Consider the following 20,101-nt stretch of genomic DNA (forward strand, 5'->3'; position numbering starts at 1 on the left):
CTAGATAAGACCCTTCTTCCTCGGCTGGGATCATTTAGAGCCCCTTGAAGCTGCGTTTAAACAGCATTTTGGAAGTTCAAACTTGGGGGCACCACACACATCCATTATATAGAGAGAATTCCTGAAATATTTTCCTCAAAAAACATAATTTCTTTACGACTGAAGAAAGACATGAATGTCTTGGATGACAAGGGAGTGAGTACATTATCTGTAATTTTTTTGTTCTTAAAGTGAACTAATCCTTTAATGTAGATGTAGCCTAAAATGAAAAAAAAAAAAAAAACAGAATCCAAAACAATTTAAACATAATTTAGGGACAATAAAACAAATTGCACAGGGCCCTAAATTTGTGCTTGACAGAAAAAAAAATAAACAGGATTACAAAGACATAGGGTGAACATGATTGAAAATTCAACATCTGTTAAATCAATGGTTAAACGTTTCAGATCTAGCTGTAGGATTGTGTGAGACTGACAGTGTCTGGCCTCATTGGGTTTGGCTGTGGAACAGAAGCTTATGTCATGCTCTGCTTTGCGGCCGGTCTGTAGCTCTTCTAAAAAGAGAAAAACAGGATACGTGGGGGCCCTTCCTCCTTTATCGCTCTCTCTTAACACCCGCCATCTCTCTGGGGTCAGTCACCACTCTTCCACACTAGCACGGGCCACAGAGACCGACCTGACCGCTCTGCACACATCAAAGTGCCTGATTCCAGATATCCATCAACAACCACACCCCTGCGTCCGCTTCATGTATCTCGGAGGCAAACTTGACCTTGTGTGTTTGTGTTGGTGAGCGGTAACAGATTCTAGTCCCAAGGTGGTTTTGTGCCCAGCTGGCTTATGTCATACCAGCTATATCCACATGACCTCACGCCTGGAGGAAACTACAGCCGCACAGACACTACGATAAGGCCGCTGTCATCACAACAGTTGTGTTGTGGTCATGCTAATGTACGTTTTAAGAGCCTGAAAAGACAAAAGTCCCTTGTAAACAGAAAAAGTTTCTCATCGGGGTGTGTTTTGTGATTAAAGACGATTCAGTCAGTGCGACCAAAAATGGACAGATGAGACTTTATTTTTGGCTTTGTCTGTTGTGATGTTTCAGCAGGAGTGTTTTAAGTGCTGTTAAGTTTTCTGCCATTTAAAGGCATGGAGTCGAGAGCTCCTGAGGCCTTGTGGGGGACCTCACAATTTGACAGCTGGTTCCTGCTAGACATTGTAGACCATATAACCACAGACTACATGACTGTGGCTTCACTGGGCCTGAGACACGTGGGGGCCAAACAAACAAAACACATTTCTATACAAACCCAGGTTTTTTTAATATATATATATAATACGCTCAACCATATTTTTCAAGTATAGGTGCACACAACCGCATAAAATCAAATTATATTCACATAAAAGCACACACTCTCACGTTCACCAACTTTGGTGAGTGTCGCCATGCTGAACCAAACCCTCAAAGGCAGAGAAGTTAAAGAGATGGGCACTTCTGAGGTTTGAGCTCTTTAAAAAGACATGACCAAGCACCACCATAATTACATGGGCCATAATTTATATGGCCCAGAACATGTAGAGGCAAAAACCAATGCAGAAAAAACTAACTTTGCATTTAATTCCGAGTCTTTTTGTAATAAATTAAATTTTAATGTACATTTTATTATTTGAAATGGTTGATAACTGTTGGCTGTATATTTCATGTGAAAGTGAATCAAACATCCATCTTTATCTTTATGACTAAGAACTATGACATCTGGAGTATTTATTCCTGGTATGAATGTTTTTTTCCAAACAGGAATTTGACAATAATTCCAACGGAATGTTGATTAACACCACGCCGTGACTCTTCACATCCTTATCTAACCGGAAATGTTTCCTAGCTTACCTCTTCCTCCTACTCATTTCTTCCTCTACTCCTCCTCTTCCTCTCAGCTTGTCCACCCTCAAATATCAAGGCAGATACATTCTAGTATATCTGCCCACTGTATCGTGACTCATTTACCCTTATTTACATACTGCAGAATCATTGTTCGAGAACCACTTTCCTATGAACTCATCATTACTTGATGGTCTTGGGAGGACATTTTCAGTTCTAATACCAAACATTAGGTTTACACAGTGATTTTTTTTTTTAAAGTTTATTCATTCATCTCCATCATTTTTTAAAATGTAAATTCATGTCCCAGTCCCATTTTCATGGTTAAATAAACATTACTTACACTATCAGAAAAATAAAAATGTATTAAATTTATACATTTACATCAATGTAATCTATATATTCTAAGTATGAATGTCATAAAGTTAGTGTTTTTAAGCATTTTATATAATAACTCAAGGCAGTTTAAACAATATATTATATTTGTGAGCATATGTTCAGCTCTTCTTTTTAATAGTAAACTTTTAACTACTTTTGAATTTTTTGGATCATAAGTCATTAAAGCTTGCTAAATATTGGTCACAGACAACAGATTTATTTACAATTTCACCACTCACTAAAAACTCCCACAGATCATGTTTTCAGGCCATTTTAAGTCTTAATTTGATGGTTATATCTAAGTGTGTGTTGTTTAGTGTTAATTTTGACAGCAAATTTTGCTATTCTCTTTTACTCAGATATTGACATTTTTAACGGTATATTAGACATGCAGCAAATGTATGCTAGCTTATGTCCCGCTAGATATGTTAGTTCAAATGTACGCATCTAAACTCCTAACCACTCAGAAGATTTGTTCTGAATGAACCTCTTCCCCAATCATCCCTCCCGAACATTTTCATTTAGTCATTCGAAACAAGTTTTTGTTTTGTTATCGTCTCATTTTCATCTGTGAAATAATGTCATTGACGAAAATGATGACAAAAATGATTCTCCAACGAAATTAACACTGGTTGTTTGACTTTTTACATTTTCTTCCTATTGACGTCATTATATTGTTCATTTAGACTAATTTGTGAATGCGCACGAACACAAGAGGCGGGATTTATCCCATGAACCAATCACAGCCATAACATAACCAGTCATATCCAATCATATCGTGATGGAGGCATTGCCTCCTCTCATGTGATTTCCCCATTCATTCTCAATTACCCCCCACCAAACTCACCGCATGCTTTAGGAGGTCTGTTAAAACTCAGTGGGCTCAGGGGAAGCGAGAGAATTCTCCTGCTGCAACTTTACTTGCTTGTATCACAATGTTTCTTTAGAAAAACAAGTAATATATACACTTTTTAATGTTATATTTTGTAATATTGGCATTGTTTTATTTTTGTATTTTTTTTTCTCATTCAATATTTTGATGAGGCACTGCCTCCCTTGCCTCCTTGGAGCAAATGCCCCTGCTTTATTGTCATCTACAGTAAAAAGTAGCAAATTGTTACCTTAAAGAACTATTTTGCTGGTATAAAGTAATTTATATATTTTGGTTTAGTGATTAGGTTACTGTTTTCAATGGCTTTTAAAAGTCAAAAATGCTGAAAGGATAAATGTTAATATTATCTTTTCACATATGTGACCCTGGACCACAAAACCAGTCTTAAGTCGCTGGGGTATATTTGTAGCATTAGCCAAAAACACATTGTATGGGTCAAAATTATTGATTTTTCTTTTACGCCAAAAATCATTAGGAAATTAAGTAAAGATCATGTTCCATGAAGATTTTTTGTAAAATTCCTATTATAAATATATCAAAATGTAATTTTTTATTAGTAATATGCATTGTTAAGAACTTAATTTGGACAACTTTAAAGGTGATTTTCTCAGTATTTTGATTTTTTTGCACCCTCAGATTCCAGATTTGCAAATAGATCCTAACAAACCATACATCAATAGAAAGCTTATATATTGATGTATACACCTTAACCTTATGACTGGTTTTGTGGTCCTGGGTCACATATAAACTCTCACTTCAAATCCAAAAAAAAATTTACTGTGTAATATACAAAAGGCTTTATTTATTAGTTCTTTATCAACTGTCCTTAATCAAAACACCATGAACTCCAAGGAGCTGTAAGTTTTAGTGTTAAGATGTAAGCAATTTTAAATCTTAACATATTCAGAGCATAAGAAACTGATTTAATTAGGACAGTCTGAGATTTTAAGTTCTGTTAGCTGTTTTTGTTTAAGAAAGAGGCTTTGAGAGAAATTACAAGAATGTTTTTCAGTTTTTGTTTCTTCCCAAAGGGACAGATGAGGTTACCCTCTTAATTTTAGTGACGCGGCCAAACTTGACATCATGACTGTTCCTTCAACATGATTTATCTTCCTTGTTTTCCAATACACACAGCATAAACATTGCATGGATAAAAGGAAAACTGGTTATTCTAAAAATCTAGGCTCTTATAATTTTTTGCTTATTGCACTTGGGACTGTGACCCAGTTTAGATAATTGCTTTCTGAAACTTCAATCACAATGATTGTTGCCGAAGCCCGATAGGAAGAAGACTGAGTTTAATTTTAGCTCCAGCTGTGCCGGCATGTCAATCACAATTTCATGAATGATTGGCCAGTAGCTTAGACTACGGGACAAAGATGAGCTGCGCTTCCTCTGTCAGTTCAACAAAGTTTACAGTATGTCATCCATAGAAAGGAAATGCTGAACAAATGTGTATGTGTGTAAAGAAACAGCCCAGTCAATCGTCACAAGCCCACATGAGCGTAGTTGCACTCCACGTGCACGTATGCATGCTTATATACACAGCTCTCTTAAAATGGGGGGTCTCTAGTGTGACGCCCCCCTCCCCTGCTGGCTAAATTGATTGCAGATTTCCATGAACGCAGAGCTGGCTTGTGTATGTGCGTGTGAGGCCCTCAGGAGTCTGGGCGTACAGTCAGAACACATGCGAGAGAAAGAGAGAAAGGAGGAGAAAAAGAGTGCCGCGGTCCCAATAGGACCCAAAGGAACATCACTCCATGCAGGCTGGAGACCCAGAATCACAGCTGTGGAGTCAGCTGAGCAACCCCTCAGTGAGGGACATTTTCCTCAAAGAACTTCTGTCAGCACCATCAGTGTAAGAACTGTGGAATTGTGCAGTGAAATAATAGTGAGGAACCAAAAGAAATGTCAGCTCAGATCCAGAATTTGACATCGAACTTGAAAATTTCTATATACAACATGAATTTAAAGGGATTGATTACTCACCCTCATGTTGTTCCAAACCCGCAAGGGCCTTTGTTCATCTTTGGAAACACAAATTAAGATATTTTTGATGAAATCTGAGAGCTTTCAGCCTCTGTATTGACAGCAATGCAACTGAAATATTCAATGCCCAGAAAATAATTACATTGTTAAAATAACCCATATGACATCAGTGGTGAACACACAGCAGAAGAGAAGAAATTGTTGAATAAAGTTGTTGTTTTTGTTTTCTTTGCACACAAAAAGTATCCTCGTAGCTTCATGAAATTAAGGTTGAACCACTGATTTCACATGGAATATTTTAACAATGTCCTTACTACCTTTCTGGGCCTTGAACATGGTAGTTGTGTTGCTGTCTATGCCAGAAAATCAGAAAGCTCATGGATTTCATCAAAAATATCTTAATTTGTGTTCTGAAGATGAACAAAGGTCTTACGGGTTTGGAACGGCATGAGGGTGAGTAATTAATTACAGAATGTTCTCTTTAAATGTTTAGTACTTCAAACAGGGTTCCCCAAAACCTCTGACCAATGAATTTCCATTCCTTTTCTAGTTATTCTTAGAAATGTAAAAAAATATTTGATAGAGATTTTAAATATTTTAAAAAACAATTTTAAGCTTTAAAGATGACATTATTTGAGGTCTGTCAATAAAACTTTAGCTTTCACAGTTTTAAAATTCCCATTATTTCTAGATTTTTCATGACAGTGGAAACTTTCTTTTGAAATCTGGCATAAAAAAATTGTATATTTAATAATTATATAATTTTTTTATTTAAAATATTAAATTATAATATAAAATATTTACATTTAAATATGAAAATTTTAAAATAATAAATCATGAGTTTCGTACCTAGTTCCTACTATCACGATTAATCACATCTAAAATAAAAGTTTTTGTGTACATATTATATAAATACACACAAATCCATGTATATATTTAATAAAAAATATTCTTTTTAAATATTAAATATATTTATACATAATATAAATTATGCAAATATAAATATATACATGTAAAATACACGTAAGTATTTTCAAAATATATACTGTATGTGTGTGTCTTTATATGTACATAATAAATATGCACAGTACACAAACATACAGTATATTATATATACTAAAACCTTTATTTTTTAATGCAATTAATTGTTGCCACTAGTTCCTACACATTTTCCATTTTAAAATTCCATACTCTTTCAGACTCACATTTTCAGACTTTTTAAAAGTAAGATCTGATAAAGGGTTTCAAAACAACTGTTAACACACATGGCTTATAGTAATTCATTTTCATAAAAAAATATCTTAATTTGTGTTCCGAAGATGAACAAAGGTCTTACAGGTTACACATTTTCCATTTCAAAATTCCATACTCCTCCAAACTCAAATTGTCAGACTTTTTAAAAGTAAGATCTGATAAAGGGTTTCAAAAAACAACTGTTAACACACATTGCTTATGGTTATTCATTTTCATCAAAAAAAATCTTAATTTGCGTTTCGAAGATGAACAAAGGTCTTACAGGTTACACATTTTCCATTTCAAAATTCCATACTCTTCCAAACTCAAATTGTCAGATTTCTCCGTGTATTTTTTTTAGAAGTAAGATCTAATAAAGGGTTTTAAAAACCAACTGTTAACACACATTGCTTGGTAAAGTTTTGCATAATTAAAACGTGCCTTAAATGTATTAAGTTGTGTTAAAATGGTCACTAAACTTTTGGCTGCACTGGCTTATTCATTATTATTCCTGATTTAGTCCAATTAACTATGTTCACTGGTCTGTTGTCTGTTATCTCCATGCAAGAGGCATCATATATCACCAGTATCACTAAAGTCCTCTTCTGTGTTTTGAGTATCACCATTTCATTAAGCTTTGGTTAATGAACTGCCACAAGACTGAAGTGAGATAACAGACTCCATCCCCCTGAATCTGGTCTAAATCAACATGCTGTTGGCTGGCAAATTTATTCGCAAACACTAATATGAAGTCAAGCTCAATCTGCGCAGTTAAGAAACTTTTCATATGTGTGTTTTTTCTCCCTGTCTGTGTTGTTTTATTGTACGGTCTGGGCAGTACTGAATGTCCTGGGTATAGTAAAGCTGTCCCACACAGGAATTTACCTTAAGAGGCCCATTTATTTATGAGACAGAATAGCAAACATTTGGATCAGAATAAGGTGGCCGTTATGCCTGTGCAGACAGATGGACAAACTGGAGCAGGTTGTACTGATGATAAAGCTAATGCCGTGATGAATGAATTCATGTCCATATTAATACATTTATATTTATTAACTTTTTTTTTTTTCCTGATTTTATTTATTACATTTTCAGAGGCCTGGATTTATTCAAGCGAGTGTGACATACAACACTGAGCCTCCCCTAAGTGCAGAGAGGAGTGCAGCACTCAGGAAAGGCATTAGGACTGAATCCAGGTGCGTGATGAAACCAAAGCCTTCATATTTTTCCAGCAAAATATCTTTGCAAAGCAACGCTCAAAATATTTTCCTGTTTGCCAGCTTAAAGATCTGCTGTTTCTCTTAGCTTTTGATAAAATGTGTTGGGATAATGCTGAGATCATGTTTGAATGAGGGAATTCAGGGATTTGGTACCACACAATATCACTGCATCACCCATTTGCCATCATTTATCTCCCCAGAGGAAGTCCATTCGTTGCCAGTACATTCTTCCTAAAGCTCTCTGATTTACTCAACTGGCCATTGCTGCAGAGCCCTTCTGGAGAACCAGGAGGAAGCCTGCTCCTTATTAAAACCGTATTTTTATCGCCTTTTTACAGCTGAAAAAATAGCCAGATGTTTCTGAATCGGAGCATTTGAAAGTAAAGAGGTTTTCACCAGAGGAAAAGAAATGCATCGCTCTTTGTCTGCCCTGAAGGTGACTCCATCAAAATGCTTCTAGATTCTCCTCCTCCTCTCACTCCCATCACAGCCAAGACAATATTTTAACCCCAATCCAGAGGTTTCTTAAATGTGACCCTTGACCACAAAACCAGTCATAAGGGTCTTGGGATTTTTTTAGTTGTGATTTATACATAATCTGAAAGCTGAGTAAATAAGCTTTCCATTGAATATTTGGCTGAGATACAACTATTTAAATATCTGGAATCTGAGGGTGCAACAAAAAATAATCAAAATACCTTTAAAGTTGTCCAAATTAAGATCTTAGAAATGCATTTTACTAGTCAAAAATTAAGTTTTGATATATGTAAGATAGGAAACTGACCAAATATCTTTATTGAACATGTTCTTTACTTAAACTTAATCCTAACGATTTTGGCATAAAAAAATCGATAATTTAATGTAATGTATTTTTGGATATACCTGTGCTACTTAAGACTGGTTTTGTGGTTCAGGGTCACAAATTATAAAGAGTCCCTTGCCATCTTGACCAAATGCCTTTTCAAAACTCTGAATGAGATTTAAACTCTAAAGGTTAGTAATTTTAAAGTTTTCTACTGTATATTCTGAAAGGAACTTATGCTCACCAAAGCTCCATTTATTTGATCAAAAATACAGTAAAACATAAATACTGTGAAATATTACTGTTTAAAATAAAGTGTATTTAAAAATGTAAATGTAATTTTTCCTATGATGGCTTAAGCTTAAGTGTCACATCCTTCAGAAATCATTCAAATATGCTGATTTGTAGCCAAAGAAACATTTCTTATCATTATCAATGTTGTGCTACTTAATATTAATGTGGAAGATGATACATGTTTTTAGGGCTGGGCGATATGGCAAAAATGTAATCTCGATATTTTTTTCCCCCATATTGAACGATAACGATATATATTTCGATATAAGCTGTTGATGTTGCCAGCTTTAAAATGGTATCCCAACAATGACTAAAGCCACAAAAATGAAAGGGTTCATTAAATTACATTTAAAGTATAGTTTATTAACAAAAACAGATTACAGATTTGGCCTTAAAAATTAAAACAACTTACTAAAATAAATTAAAAAAATAAAAGTTGTGACAGAGTATGGTAAATGAGAATAAATGTACAAAATGTAAACATAAAATTATTGTAAAAACATAATTTGTAACACAATTATTTATTTATTTATTATTATTATTAACACAATTGTTTATTTTCTCTATTATAGATTGAGCTATTTAAATTAGAGGCAACCACTGTATTTTGAAACAATCTACAGTATAAATAACAAAAAATTACGACACGGTTCTTTCTTAATCGTATTAAGTGCAGATAATTCAGCCATAATCAAAGTAGGCTACTCTCTAAATATTCAAAGTGCAAATAGAGACGGATATTTCAAGCATGATACAGAGCTATAGACATACACAACCTATCATAGCCTACATACAAATAACTAGGGCTGGGAATCGATTCCAAAAAGAATCGATTCCTCGATTCCGAGGCATTGGGAATCGAGAGTCGATTCCAACGTTTGGAATCGATCCTCTCAAGTGGAATCGACTCCTCATTCAGAGCCGTTTTCAGTTCAACAAAACTTACCTCTTAAACGGAAGGCTGCATTCCATGAAGGCTATATTTCGGGTGCAAGTCATCAAACGTCGATTGACGAAAATAAACGTAATAAAAACGACTCATTACTAAACTCGTCTGAGTTTAAGGATGCAGCCTTCAGCTTGAGAAGCACTCATTAATTTGCCTCTTGCTCGCTAATAGTTATTATAGTCAGATACATTTCCACGAAAAGATTCGTTCGGATAGATCATTTAAATGAACCAGTTCAAAAAACGATTCAGATGTTATTTTATGGGAGAACTGGCTCATGATGTCCACAATTTTGAGCGCTGCACGACAGAATAGATCATTACGTGTCTTGATCTTATTTACATCTTAAATAAATGCTATTTTTAATCTTTCTATCAGCCATTGATAACTCTGAAAGAAAATGCAGAGAGCACGTATCAGTGGCCGAGAGCGCATCTGATTGACAGCTACGCCTCGAGCTCTTATATCCACGAGCTCTTATATCATCCTGCATTAATTACGAAATTATAGCTCTTATATCAGTGTTGTTGTTAAAATTCTGTTTATTTTGTTTCAGTGTATAGTTTGCTAATTTTGTCATTTTATATACGTCACGTCTTGTTTTATTCATGCAATAAATGCATGTCCACTGCTGAGCTGTGGGTTATGACTAACTTCCTGGGCAATGAATTACAATTTGAAATCAGTCAGAGCTACAAATGAAGCTTCATATTATGAGAAGGTAACTTTATACGACCTAATTACATCCTGCATTTATTGCGAAATTAGTTTCCTCCAATCTAAAAAACAAGAATCGAAAAAGAATCGAAACAACAGTGAGGAATCGATTCTGGAATCGAATCCAATCGATTCCAGAACCAGGAATCGGAATCGGAATCGATTCCAAAATTTTCGGAATCGAACAGCCCTACAAATAACAGCCTAGATATGTCATGTAGCCTAATTTGCGTGCATTGGGGGGATTAAAATTGCTTTTGAATGCGCGTGCGTTTTTTGCTTTCGGTTTCAGTTTTAACAATCGCGCCAAACTCTCAGTTGAGCTAAGAGTCACTTTTCAGGTAGCCAAACCACTTATATAACGGAATTCGTGCTACCTTTTTTGTCGACAATTTCAACATCTTTGGATAATAACTCGAAGTTAGTTTCACTTTCGTCGCTGCTTCCTCTCTCTTTTTTTTGTCGTCCTGGTGTTAAGTTTGCTTCGCAAAGTGCGGTAGGAAATGAACTTTGTACTTTGACGTGCACACGCACGCTGTACGCTGATTGGCTGTTGTCGCATATTTCTACTGTGTGATTGGCTCTTAGATTAATCCATATCGAGCAAAAAATGTCTAGAGCCTATCATCGTTATTTTATCGCGATTCGATATGATATCGTTTATCGGCCCAGCCCTACATGTTTTTAAACAATTCTTTTATGAATAGAAAGTTCAAAAGAACAGTATTATTTTAAATATTTTGTAATGTCTTTACAGTCACTTTTAATGAGTTTAATGCACCCTTGCTAAATATAAGCATTAAAAAATGTACTTAATATTTTTTATTATATGTGTTGTATATTCTGCAGACATAATATTGTTTCAGTAATGTTTGATGAATAGACTGAAAAAAAAAATATTTTAAATGAAAAATCTTTTGTAACATTATAAATGCCTTTCTGTCACTTTTTAACAGTTTAATGCTTAATTTCTGAATAAAGTATTAATTTCTTTTTAAAACATTATACTGACCCCAAACTTTTGAGTGGTAGGGTGTGTATATTTCCATATCTTAATTAATTTGCTGCTTTTAAAGAGATAGTTCACCCAAAATGAAAATTCTATCATTAATTGCTCACCCTCATGTCGTTCCAAACCCGTAAGACCTTCGTTCAACTTCAGAACATAAATTAAATTATTTTTAATGAACTCCGAGAGTTTTCTGACCCTGCATAGACAGCAACGCAACTACCACGTTCAAGGCTCAGAAAGGTAGTAAGGACTTCGTAAAAAGATTTCATATTACATCATTGCTTCTTTGTTGAATAAAGTCGTTATTTTTGTTTTCTTTGCACACAAAAATGATTCTCGTAGCTTCATAAAATTAAGGTTGAACCACTGATGTCACATGGACTATTTTAACAATGTCCTTACTTACTTTGTGGAACTTAAACTTGTCAGAAAACTCTTGGATTTCATCAAAAAATATCTTAATTTGTGTTATTAATTTTAATTTTTGGGTGAACTGTCTCTTTAAATACATCTAAAGGTTATGAACCTAATATTTGTAGGTCATTTATCTTCCACAACAAGGCAGAAATAACAGGATGAGAGTGAGAAGGAGAGAAAGAGAAAGAGGGCAGGTATTTGCCAGATGCTGGACTCAGGATGTCCTGGGCACAAGAGAAGACAGAGAGAGCAACAGAGGAAACACAAAGGCAATTTCCTGCTGTGCCAACAAAATTCAAATTAAATGAAATTTTATCCATCTAAATCTTTCTTCCATTTGCATCCGATGTGCTTGTGCTTGAGGATACATTACTTAATGTACATGGTGTTTGCAATTCATTGTCCGTAAGAAAAATACCAATATCCGAGTCCTCAGGTCTGTACTGTATCCTCCTCTCATTCTGCAGAACACCAGGGAGTTGACCAGAAACAAACAAAAGGAAACATCTTGAAAAAAAACACAGGTCTGTCATCCACTGACCATTTCCCTTCAGTAGTCACCACACACACACTCACAAATACACATGTATAAAGTCAAATCTCTCTATTTCTGTGTGTCTCCCACATATATAAGACAGTTTGTCCTGACCTCATATTTTACCACAATGAATTTTCCGATTGGATCTCATGGGACTAACTTCAGCATGGTGCCAGAATGCCTTTTCCATAATACTAAAGCAAAAGGAAAAGTTGACGAGGGTTATTATTTTCCCCCTGTCGTCTACCTGATTTAAAATGCAACTCTGAGACAGCGGGAGGACAGCGGTAGAATCGATGTCTGCAGGTCTGAGTTCAAATGTCAATCCCAAATAAGAAGGACTGGATTTTTACATAACAATGACTGAAGGGAATGACAGATTTAAAGATAGAATGTAGATTTGAGCCCTTTTCTGCATAGATGAGCTGTACTGCCAGCTGTCATGATTATTTTTCAAGAGTTCTCCACTTAAACACTTGAGATTGTATGAGATTTACAAACACAGCTCTGTTTCTATATTTCACCCTGGATGGGTTGTTTGTCTTTTCTTCGTGCAAACAGATCCTGCAAAACAACATCAGAGTCACTTTCCCCTCTCTTAATGACTACCAGCTCTGCGGCTGTGCTTTAATTCTCTCCAAGACCGACCGACTTTGAGATCAGAGATCTTCTCACTAATTCTGTAGCAGCTCTGCAGTGAAAATAAACAGGGATGTGCAAACAAAAATGCAAAAAAGTCCAACAATGGACAAATAAAGAAATGGGAACAGCTTTAGGGAAAAGTGCACAGATCCAAAGCCTCTGCCTGCAAAAAGCATGAGTTAGAGAGGCTTATGTAAGCATGTGGTGGAAATATTACCCGCCGTCTTCATCTGTTAACACAACACCCCCATCTCATCGCCACTGACCTCTGTATGTTCTTTTCTCTGTGCTATTTTATTTTGCCCTGAACTCATATAAAGTCACTTTTTGATATATAGAAGGTTGCGACTATTGCTTTAAGTGCGTAAAAAGACATTTACAAAACTTAAAATCAGATATCAGATTCTAAATGTTTACATAACAGACTCCTCTACAGAAAACAATCCCAGTTTATTAGCTGCTAATTCGCAATTAATTTCATGACAATAAATTATCTCATAACACAAGCAGCTGTGAACTACTGAACCAAGACCCCCTGGCGTAATCCGAAGAATTTCAGTTAAAGAGTGTGCCAACCCAGTGCTCATGACCCAACAAAGAAATCATATCCACAGCAGATGTTTTTTATGAGGACCTCAGTATGCTGCTGTCAAGGTGAAACGTTTCTCCTGTGGAAATCAATTAGAGTCTCTGCTCTCCAGATGTGGAACCATTGGCAGGTACAAGTGATTCTTTCTGAGCTCCTATTCATAAGTTTGACCTGTTGTAGGGGATTTTGTTGTCTGGAACAAAAAGATGGCAAAACAGACTCATTTTTTAGGACTGGAATTATTTAGAAACAAGGTCAAGATCAGCATCTCATGGATCTAATGTGCAGTTTTTGCAGTGCTGGGGTTTGTATCTGCAAGAGATTGACACTCTAGAATGTGAATGCTTTGGGAAAGAAAGCCTCAAATAGTATGCAATGCTAAAAATCTGTTAGATCAACCACAAAAAAAAAAAAAAAAAAAAAACAAATATGTTGGAAGAGCCTTTGACATGACTCACAAAAAGATAAAATGTTTTCAGGGAGGTGTGTCATTCCACCATTCTCCATCACATAACAGCCATGACTCAGAGATTTGTTTTATGACAGGCATCACATACAAAATACATTGTTGTTTTGTTATGCAAATTATAAAAATATATAATTTTTTGAAGGGAAAACATAACATATGATGGATAAAGCAGCACCTGCTCCAGATCACAAACACATATGGGTGTGATTTGATCAAATTTGCTTTAACAGCCAAATTGCACCTTAATTAGGCCTACAGGAAAAGCACTATTTTTTTTTTTCAGATATTCGCATAGTTTTTTACACAAGGTTGTGTGAGTTAATACAATCTAGCAGTGTAGGTTTATTCTGCTTTAAAGTGTACATTTACAGTATAGGCCTACACTAGGCTATGAATTATACAATTTTGGTTTGTATAAATTATATGGTTTGGAAATTGTATTACATTTGAGAGTGAACCCTAAAAAAGAGCAATCACATAATCTCATCAAAACCAGACGTCAAGAAGTAGGTCAGGTCAGAAGATGGAAACTTCACTAGAAAAACTTAAGTACAAAGATGCGAAGAAAAGTAGGCAAATGCAAACAAGAAATCAAGCGACATTAAAAGTCTTACATTGCATTCCGTTGTATTGGCAATAGCGTAAACTTTCTTACCTTACTGGAGAAGTGGCATTTAACTTTACAGAGCGAAGTTTTGAAGTGCTCCGTCTCGAGGACAATCAAGATTGGCTACTTTTACAGACGTACGTCCTTTTGTGAACTTCTTTAACCTGTAAATACAATTTTGCAGCTGTGTTTTGCTCCCAAAGTGATCTCTAAACCGGTGTGCGCGTAACCACTCGCTGTATCTCTCTCCTATGCGCTGGAGAGCGCGCGACAGTGACAGAACCTCAAGACAATCGAGTAGCGAATGCACGAGAAATGGCCACGCGCTTACGCCTACTGTATTCTCTCTCCCTCCCACTGTTTAGTTCTAACTTCTAAGTATAGTTTAGTGTATATTTAACAGTTTGGCATGAAACTGTCATTACAAAACATTATACAATCATAACAAATGGACGTCTTAAATAGATACACATTTCGTGTTTATTGACATCTCCATACATTAGGTTACGCTATAATGTTTATAAGTGTTAATGTTCTGTTGATATTTACTTATTGTTAATGCTTGGGATTCCAGAGACCCCAATGATGTGTTAAAGTAATGTGCATAATTACATAATGAACCTAATAATAGTTGTTTTAATACATTCTTTTAATACATATTGAAACATTATCGTTTTTCTAACGATTTTACCACAAGGTAAAAGGTATTAGTAGAAATGTGACTATCCATTGTGGTTGTTTCTGTTATTTCTGTTACATTACAATTAAACAAATCAAAATAAATAACTAAGGAGTTTATTATAGATATGCCTACAGTAGTTATTAATCCCTCATTACATGCCATGGCAGTGCGCAAGGGATTTTAAACCATAGTCCTTAGATTTAGATTTGGAGATTAAATAAAAAATATTATCTGAAGCTGAAACACAATGATTGTCTGTTTTAGGATGGTCTGGAAAGTTAAATTAGGGATTTGGTTGAAATGGGGGAGTGAAATGGAAAATTCAGGATCTGGAACATCAACAAAGCAGCCCTCTTTCGAAATTACTATTCAAATGTCTGTTCAAAAATAGCTGGCCAAAAGAAGCCTTTAACAACTATGATTGGTAAGCCATTGCACTGAAGGGTCCGTGAGAATGGTTTCCTGCTGGCTTTAATGATAAGTGATGCTCCAGGACGTATTTCCCCTTCATGCATTGTATTAACAGATATCACTCTATGATTTAGGAAATAATCGAGAATGAAGGAAAACAGGGTTTCCGTTTCTAACACTCAGCAAAAGATGGGCTGAGTCAGTGTTGGCATTAGCTTATCATCAGAAGACAGGAACTTCACTTGCACATCGTAGGTCTTGAAATTCCCCATGTGATGTGTTTCTTTGTATAACTTCTTGTTCTGAGAAAATCTTTAAATAAGTACCTATAATTTTTTATAATTTCTGAAGAGATCTGACACATCCCAAATATATTATACTACTATATGTAACACAACAGCAACAAGCAATATTGGGTAAAGTTAATTATAAAAGTAATGCATTACAATATTTCATTACACCCTAAAAAAAGTAACTAATTGTGTCACTTTTGTGTTACTTCTGCATTACTTTTTCTCATCTGGGCTGGGGTTGCTTGTTTGTTTTTATATAAAAAATATATATTTCTGGCAAATATAAAACCCCTTTCACACCAAACGTAAAATGAATAAGCCTCAAGCCCAAGTAAACTTCAATTTTGTACGCATACGCTAGCCTATAGTTGAAGTCCATTTGATACCGTGCGCGAATTCAGGTGGTTGACATATGCGCTCTAGTAAGCTTTGTAAGTCTTTGTACTCTTTTAAACTAAAGTTGCAGTTCTCTCATAATCCTCTCAGTACGCGCATACTATTTTGGTGACAAAATTTGCATCATGCACACTGTACGTGTAGAAACTGAAGTATATTCTGGCCTTCAGGCTGAAGAAAATGTAAATTTACATCAGTACATTAGAGGGCACAGCTTAAACAAACAGCTGTTCAGCTGTGTTGCCATTCTGAATTGCATTAAGAATAGGACACAGGCAAATAAAGTTTATCACTCTTCAGCAATAAAAAAGATGAAAAAAATAAAAATGTTATTTATTTTTAACATATTTACGTATTAGATAAATGAAGCTCATTAGCAAAGACACTGGTTAATAAATTGGGATTAAATACATAAATGATATCTGTGTTATTTTACATATTTTAATTACTGCAGTTTTACTCCCGATTTTTCTCAACATGGGGACAGATGAGGTGTTAGTTAATAAATGGAAAAACAGAGTTAGTGTTACTTATTTGAGAAAGTAACTCAGATATTTTCTTGTAAATTTTAAAATAATGTTACTTTTCTAGTTACTTGAAAAGGTAATCTGTCAGTAACTCGTGTTACTTGTTATGCGTTAACCCCAAAACTGTTTGTATGAGCATGTCATTAAATCACTCACTCATCTCATTGGACACTGGTTCATTCGAGAAAACACCTCTATATTCAAGACAAATAGTTCTATAGAGTGTTTTCACGACGGGTAATTTATCGGCCATATTGGCAGCACTGAACATAAACAATGCCACTGAACCGAACAAAATTAATATATTTTGCTGATTATTGCTGCTGAAAATGGTCAATTATTGTCATGTTTTGGGCTGTTTTAATCGTTCGGACCGGGAAAAACTTTTGGAGTATTAAAGACTGTCAAAACTTATAACAAATCAAGGAGAACAGTGCAAAAAACTGTCCGAGGAACAAAAGGCGTTTGTGGTTGGCCAAACTGAACCAGGATTTCGAGGGCAAGAATCTTGACAACATTCGTGTTTTTTCTTAACATTTCCAGTCAGGTAGGTGAAATGTTAGGTTAATATGTTAATTAATACTGCTTGTACATATATTTACCACCTATTAACTTTAGTTTGTCAAAATATTGCACCCTTTCCTCCTTACTTTCCTGCCCTTCTCTGTGATTTAGTAGCTTCCACACATTTTGTCAGTGGTTTAGACAGCATGAACTAGCAGAAAAACATATTCAGTATTACATTAACCATGTAATCCGTGCTGTTGTTTACATTCGAGTATCGCCAATATGGCTGTATATCCAAGTCAGTGACCGAATGACAAAAGTGCAAACCCTCTATAATGAGAAGAATAAAGTCCAGTAAACGGTAAAACTGTTTGCACTACAAACTAGTGTGTTCATAATTCAGATAATACATGAAAATAATATGGTAAGACACACCAATTTGCAATATCAATAAGCAAAACCAGCTGTTTTGTTCAGCTAAAAATAGCTGGTAGTATGAGACCAAAAGCTAAACCCATAAAATGTACAAATGGCCATGCCCACTCTTATGTGAAGAAAAAGGTGGATATTATATTATATATTTTGTCTGTTAATGTCTGTCCAGTCTCAACTGCCAATTCAAAACCTCGAAAGAGCAACTCTTACCAGGTCAAAGCCTTTTCTTATCTTAATAAGATGTGTCTGTATATATAATGCTGACCCCTAGTGCTAAAATAAATCACTGCATACCTTCCCCACCTTTGAGTTATGGTCTTTGAACACTTGATTTTCAAACAACTAGCCGTATCCAAAAGATTAAACTCTTTCAACGAGCGTAATAAATCCCATGTGCTGCAGCACCACACGACCGGAGGCACATGTTATGCCAAGTAAAGGCCTTGTATCGGTGTACTGAATTTATCAAACGCGCTCTTCCAGGAGAACGGTGCTTTTTGGACCTTCAGGCGATCCATACATCTGCTACTCGCTGAGCGGGGCTAACTTCAACATTCACGCGTCTCACAGTCCCCGCTGCCACCGGTCAAAATGCGTTTACCTTGGTTTATCATCTGTCTAGTTGTGACTGTGTGGTGTGTGGAGGGCAGCGATGTGCTGGAGCTCGGAGACTCTGACTTTGACCGAAGTGCAGCCATGCACGATACTCTGTTGGTGGAGTTCTTCGCACCTTGGTATGTCCCATATAAGATGTTTTCTTTATAATTGTGTAACAGTATAATTCCAGGTTGTAATTAACTATTTGTAAAGCGGCCAGAGCATAACCTGGGTGTTTCATGTTTTGACTATGTGGAGAATGTTACTGGTTGTTAATGCATGTAGTGCATGAATCTAAATTATGATATATGTGACCCTGTACCACAAAGCCAGTCATAAGGGTCGATTTTTTAAAATTGAGTTTTATAAATAGTAATTTATAAATAAGCCGAACAAATAAGCTTTCCATTGATATATAGTTTGTTATGATAGGACAATATTTGTCTGAAATACAACTGTTTGAAAATCTGAATCTGAGGGTGCAAAAAGATCAAAATTTTGAGAAATCGCCTTTAAAATTAGGGCTGCACGATTAATCGTTTTTAAACCAAAATCGCGATTTGAAAGGGTGCGATTTTCAAATCGCAAGAGCTGCGATTATTTCGATTGATTATCAAATGTGGTAACGAGCATATAAGTCGTTTTTGACAGGTCACTTCATGTGCATATTACGTCTTCATGCTTATATTACGTTTGATGCAGAGTTTAACCAATAGGGGGCATTTTAACACTGCATGTAGAGACATGCACGGGACGGATTTTTCAGTCCCGCCTCCGCAGAAATATGTTGATCTCGGTCCGTTCCTACCTCGACATTCATGTTTTGTCCCGCTCCTGCCCGCATAAAAGTAACCTATATAGTTTTTTTTTCAGTACATCAATTGAATTTACATGAAACTGTTTTGTAACATCTCGTAAGTTTCACAAAACCACAGCATAAACGTTCCTGATAAAATATTTGTTATGTAGGCTAAGCATCAACATTCACAAACCACTGTTATTCTTAACAGAAGAGCAAGCATGAGCTACTGTGTGTATCCATAGCTGAATGCAAGCAGACAAAGCTAAAGTTGACATCTCAGTTCATACGCGATCTCATAAAGCTCTAACACAATGAATATTATGCACAATGAATCTTTCACAATGTCTACACTTCGTGTGTTTTAATTCGCGAGCACGCAATATTCAGCACTGTGCAAGAATGTTTGAGCAGTGAGTGGATTCTAACTTAAACACCTGACTGCCTATATCCTTGTGTTTACTAATAATAGCTGTAAGTTTTATACTAGTTGTTCTTGCTGCTTTTGTGCAATAGATGAATAACAATATTTTGCTTTTTAGATATTTCTATTTTGCGGGGGTCCCGCTAATCATTTTATTTTCCCGCGTCCCGAACAGCCGCACTCGCCCATCAAGTTTTGTCTCGCGCCGAAGTCGGTTGCCTCGGGTCCCGCTATACTCCCGTAGGAGTGCAGGTCTCTACTCCATGTACTGAGCAAATAACGTTAACGCCATTTGGAAAAGATGAGCGGGAGCAGCGGCTCAACTTCCCAACAAAGTGTCTCTTAAATGTAGGTTATCATCAGTGTTTTACTGATGTTAAATTGTTTACAGTGTGTTTGGATTC

At 35.7% G+C, this 20,101-nt stretch overlaps 2 protein-coding genes across 2 annotated transcripts in view; one reads left to right on the plus strand and one right to left on the minus strand.

Annotated features, from left to right (window-relative positions):
• Positions 1-14,917, minus strand: part of pear1 (platelet endothelial aggregation receptor 1) — an 85,178-nt gene extending 70,261 nt beyond the window's left edge. The window contains exon 1 of the mRNA XM_073846746.1: positions 14,675-14,917. The gene's annotated coding sequence lies outside the window, so the exon portion shown is untranslated. The remainder of the gene's footprint in view (positions 1-14,674) is intronic.
• A 3,391-nt stretch (positions 14,918-18,308) lies between these two features.
• pdia7 (protein disulfide isomerase family A, member 7) overlaps positions 18,309-20,101 on the plus strand; it is an 11,010-nt gene continuing 9,217 nt past the window's right edge. Inside the window, exon 1 of the mRNA XM_073847085.1 lies at positions 18,309-18,611. Within this exon, the coding sequence (XP_073703186.1) occupies positions 18,469-18,611 (143 nt within the window). The 5' untranslated portion in view covers positions 18,309-18,468. The remainder of the gene's footprint in view (positions 18,612-20,101) is intronic.

This window comes from Garra rufa, chromosome 9 (genome assembly GCF_049309525.1).
Source record: "Garra rufa chromosome 9, GarRuf1.0, whole genome shotgun sequence".
In the NCBI taxonomy this organism is placed as follows: Eukaryota; Metazoa; Chordata; class Actinopteri; order Cypriniformes; family Cyprinidae; genus Garra; species Garra rufa.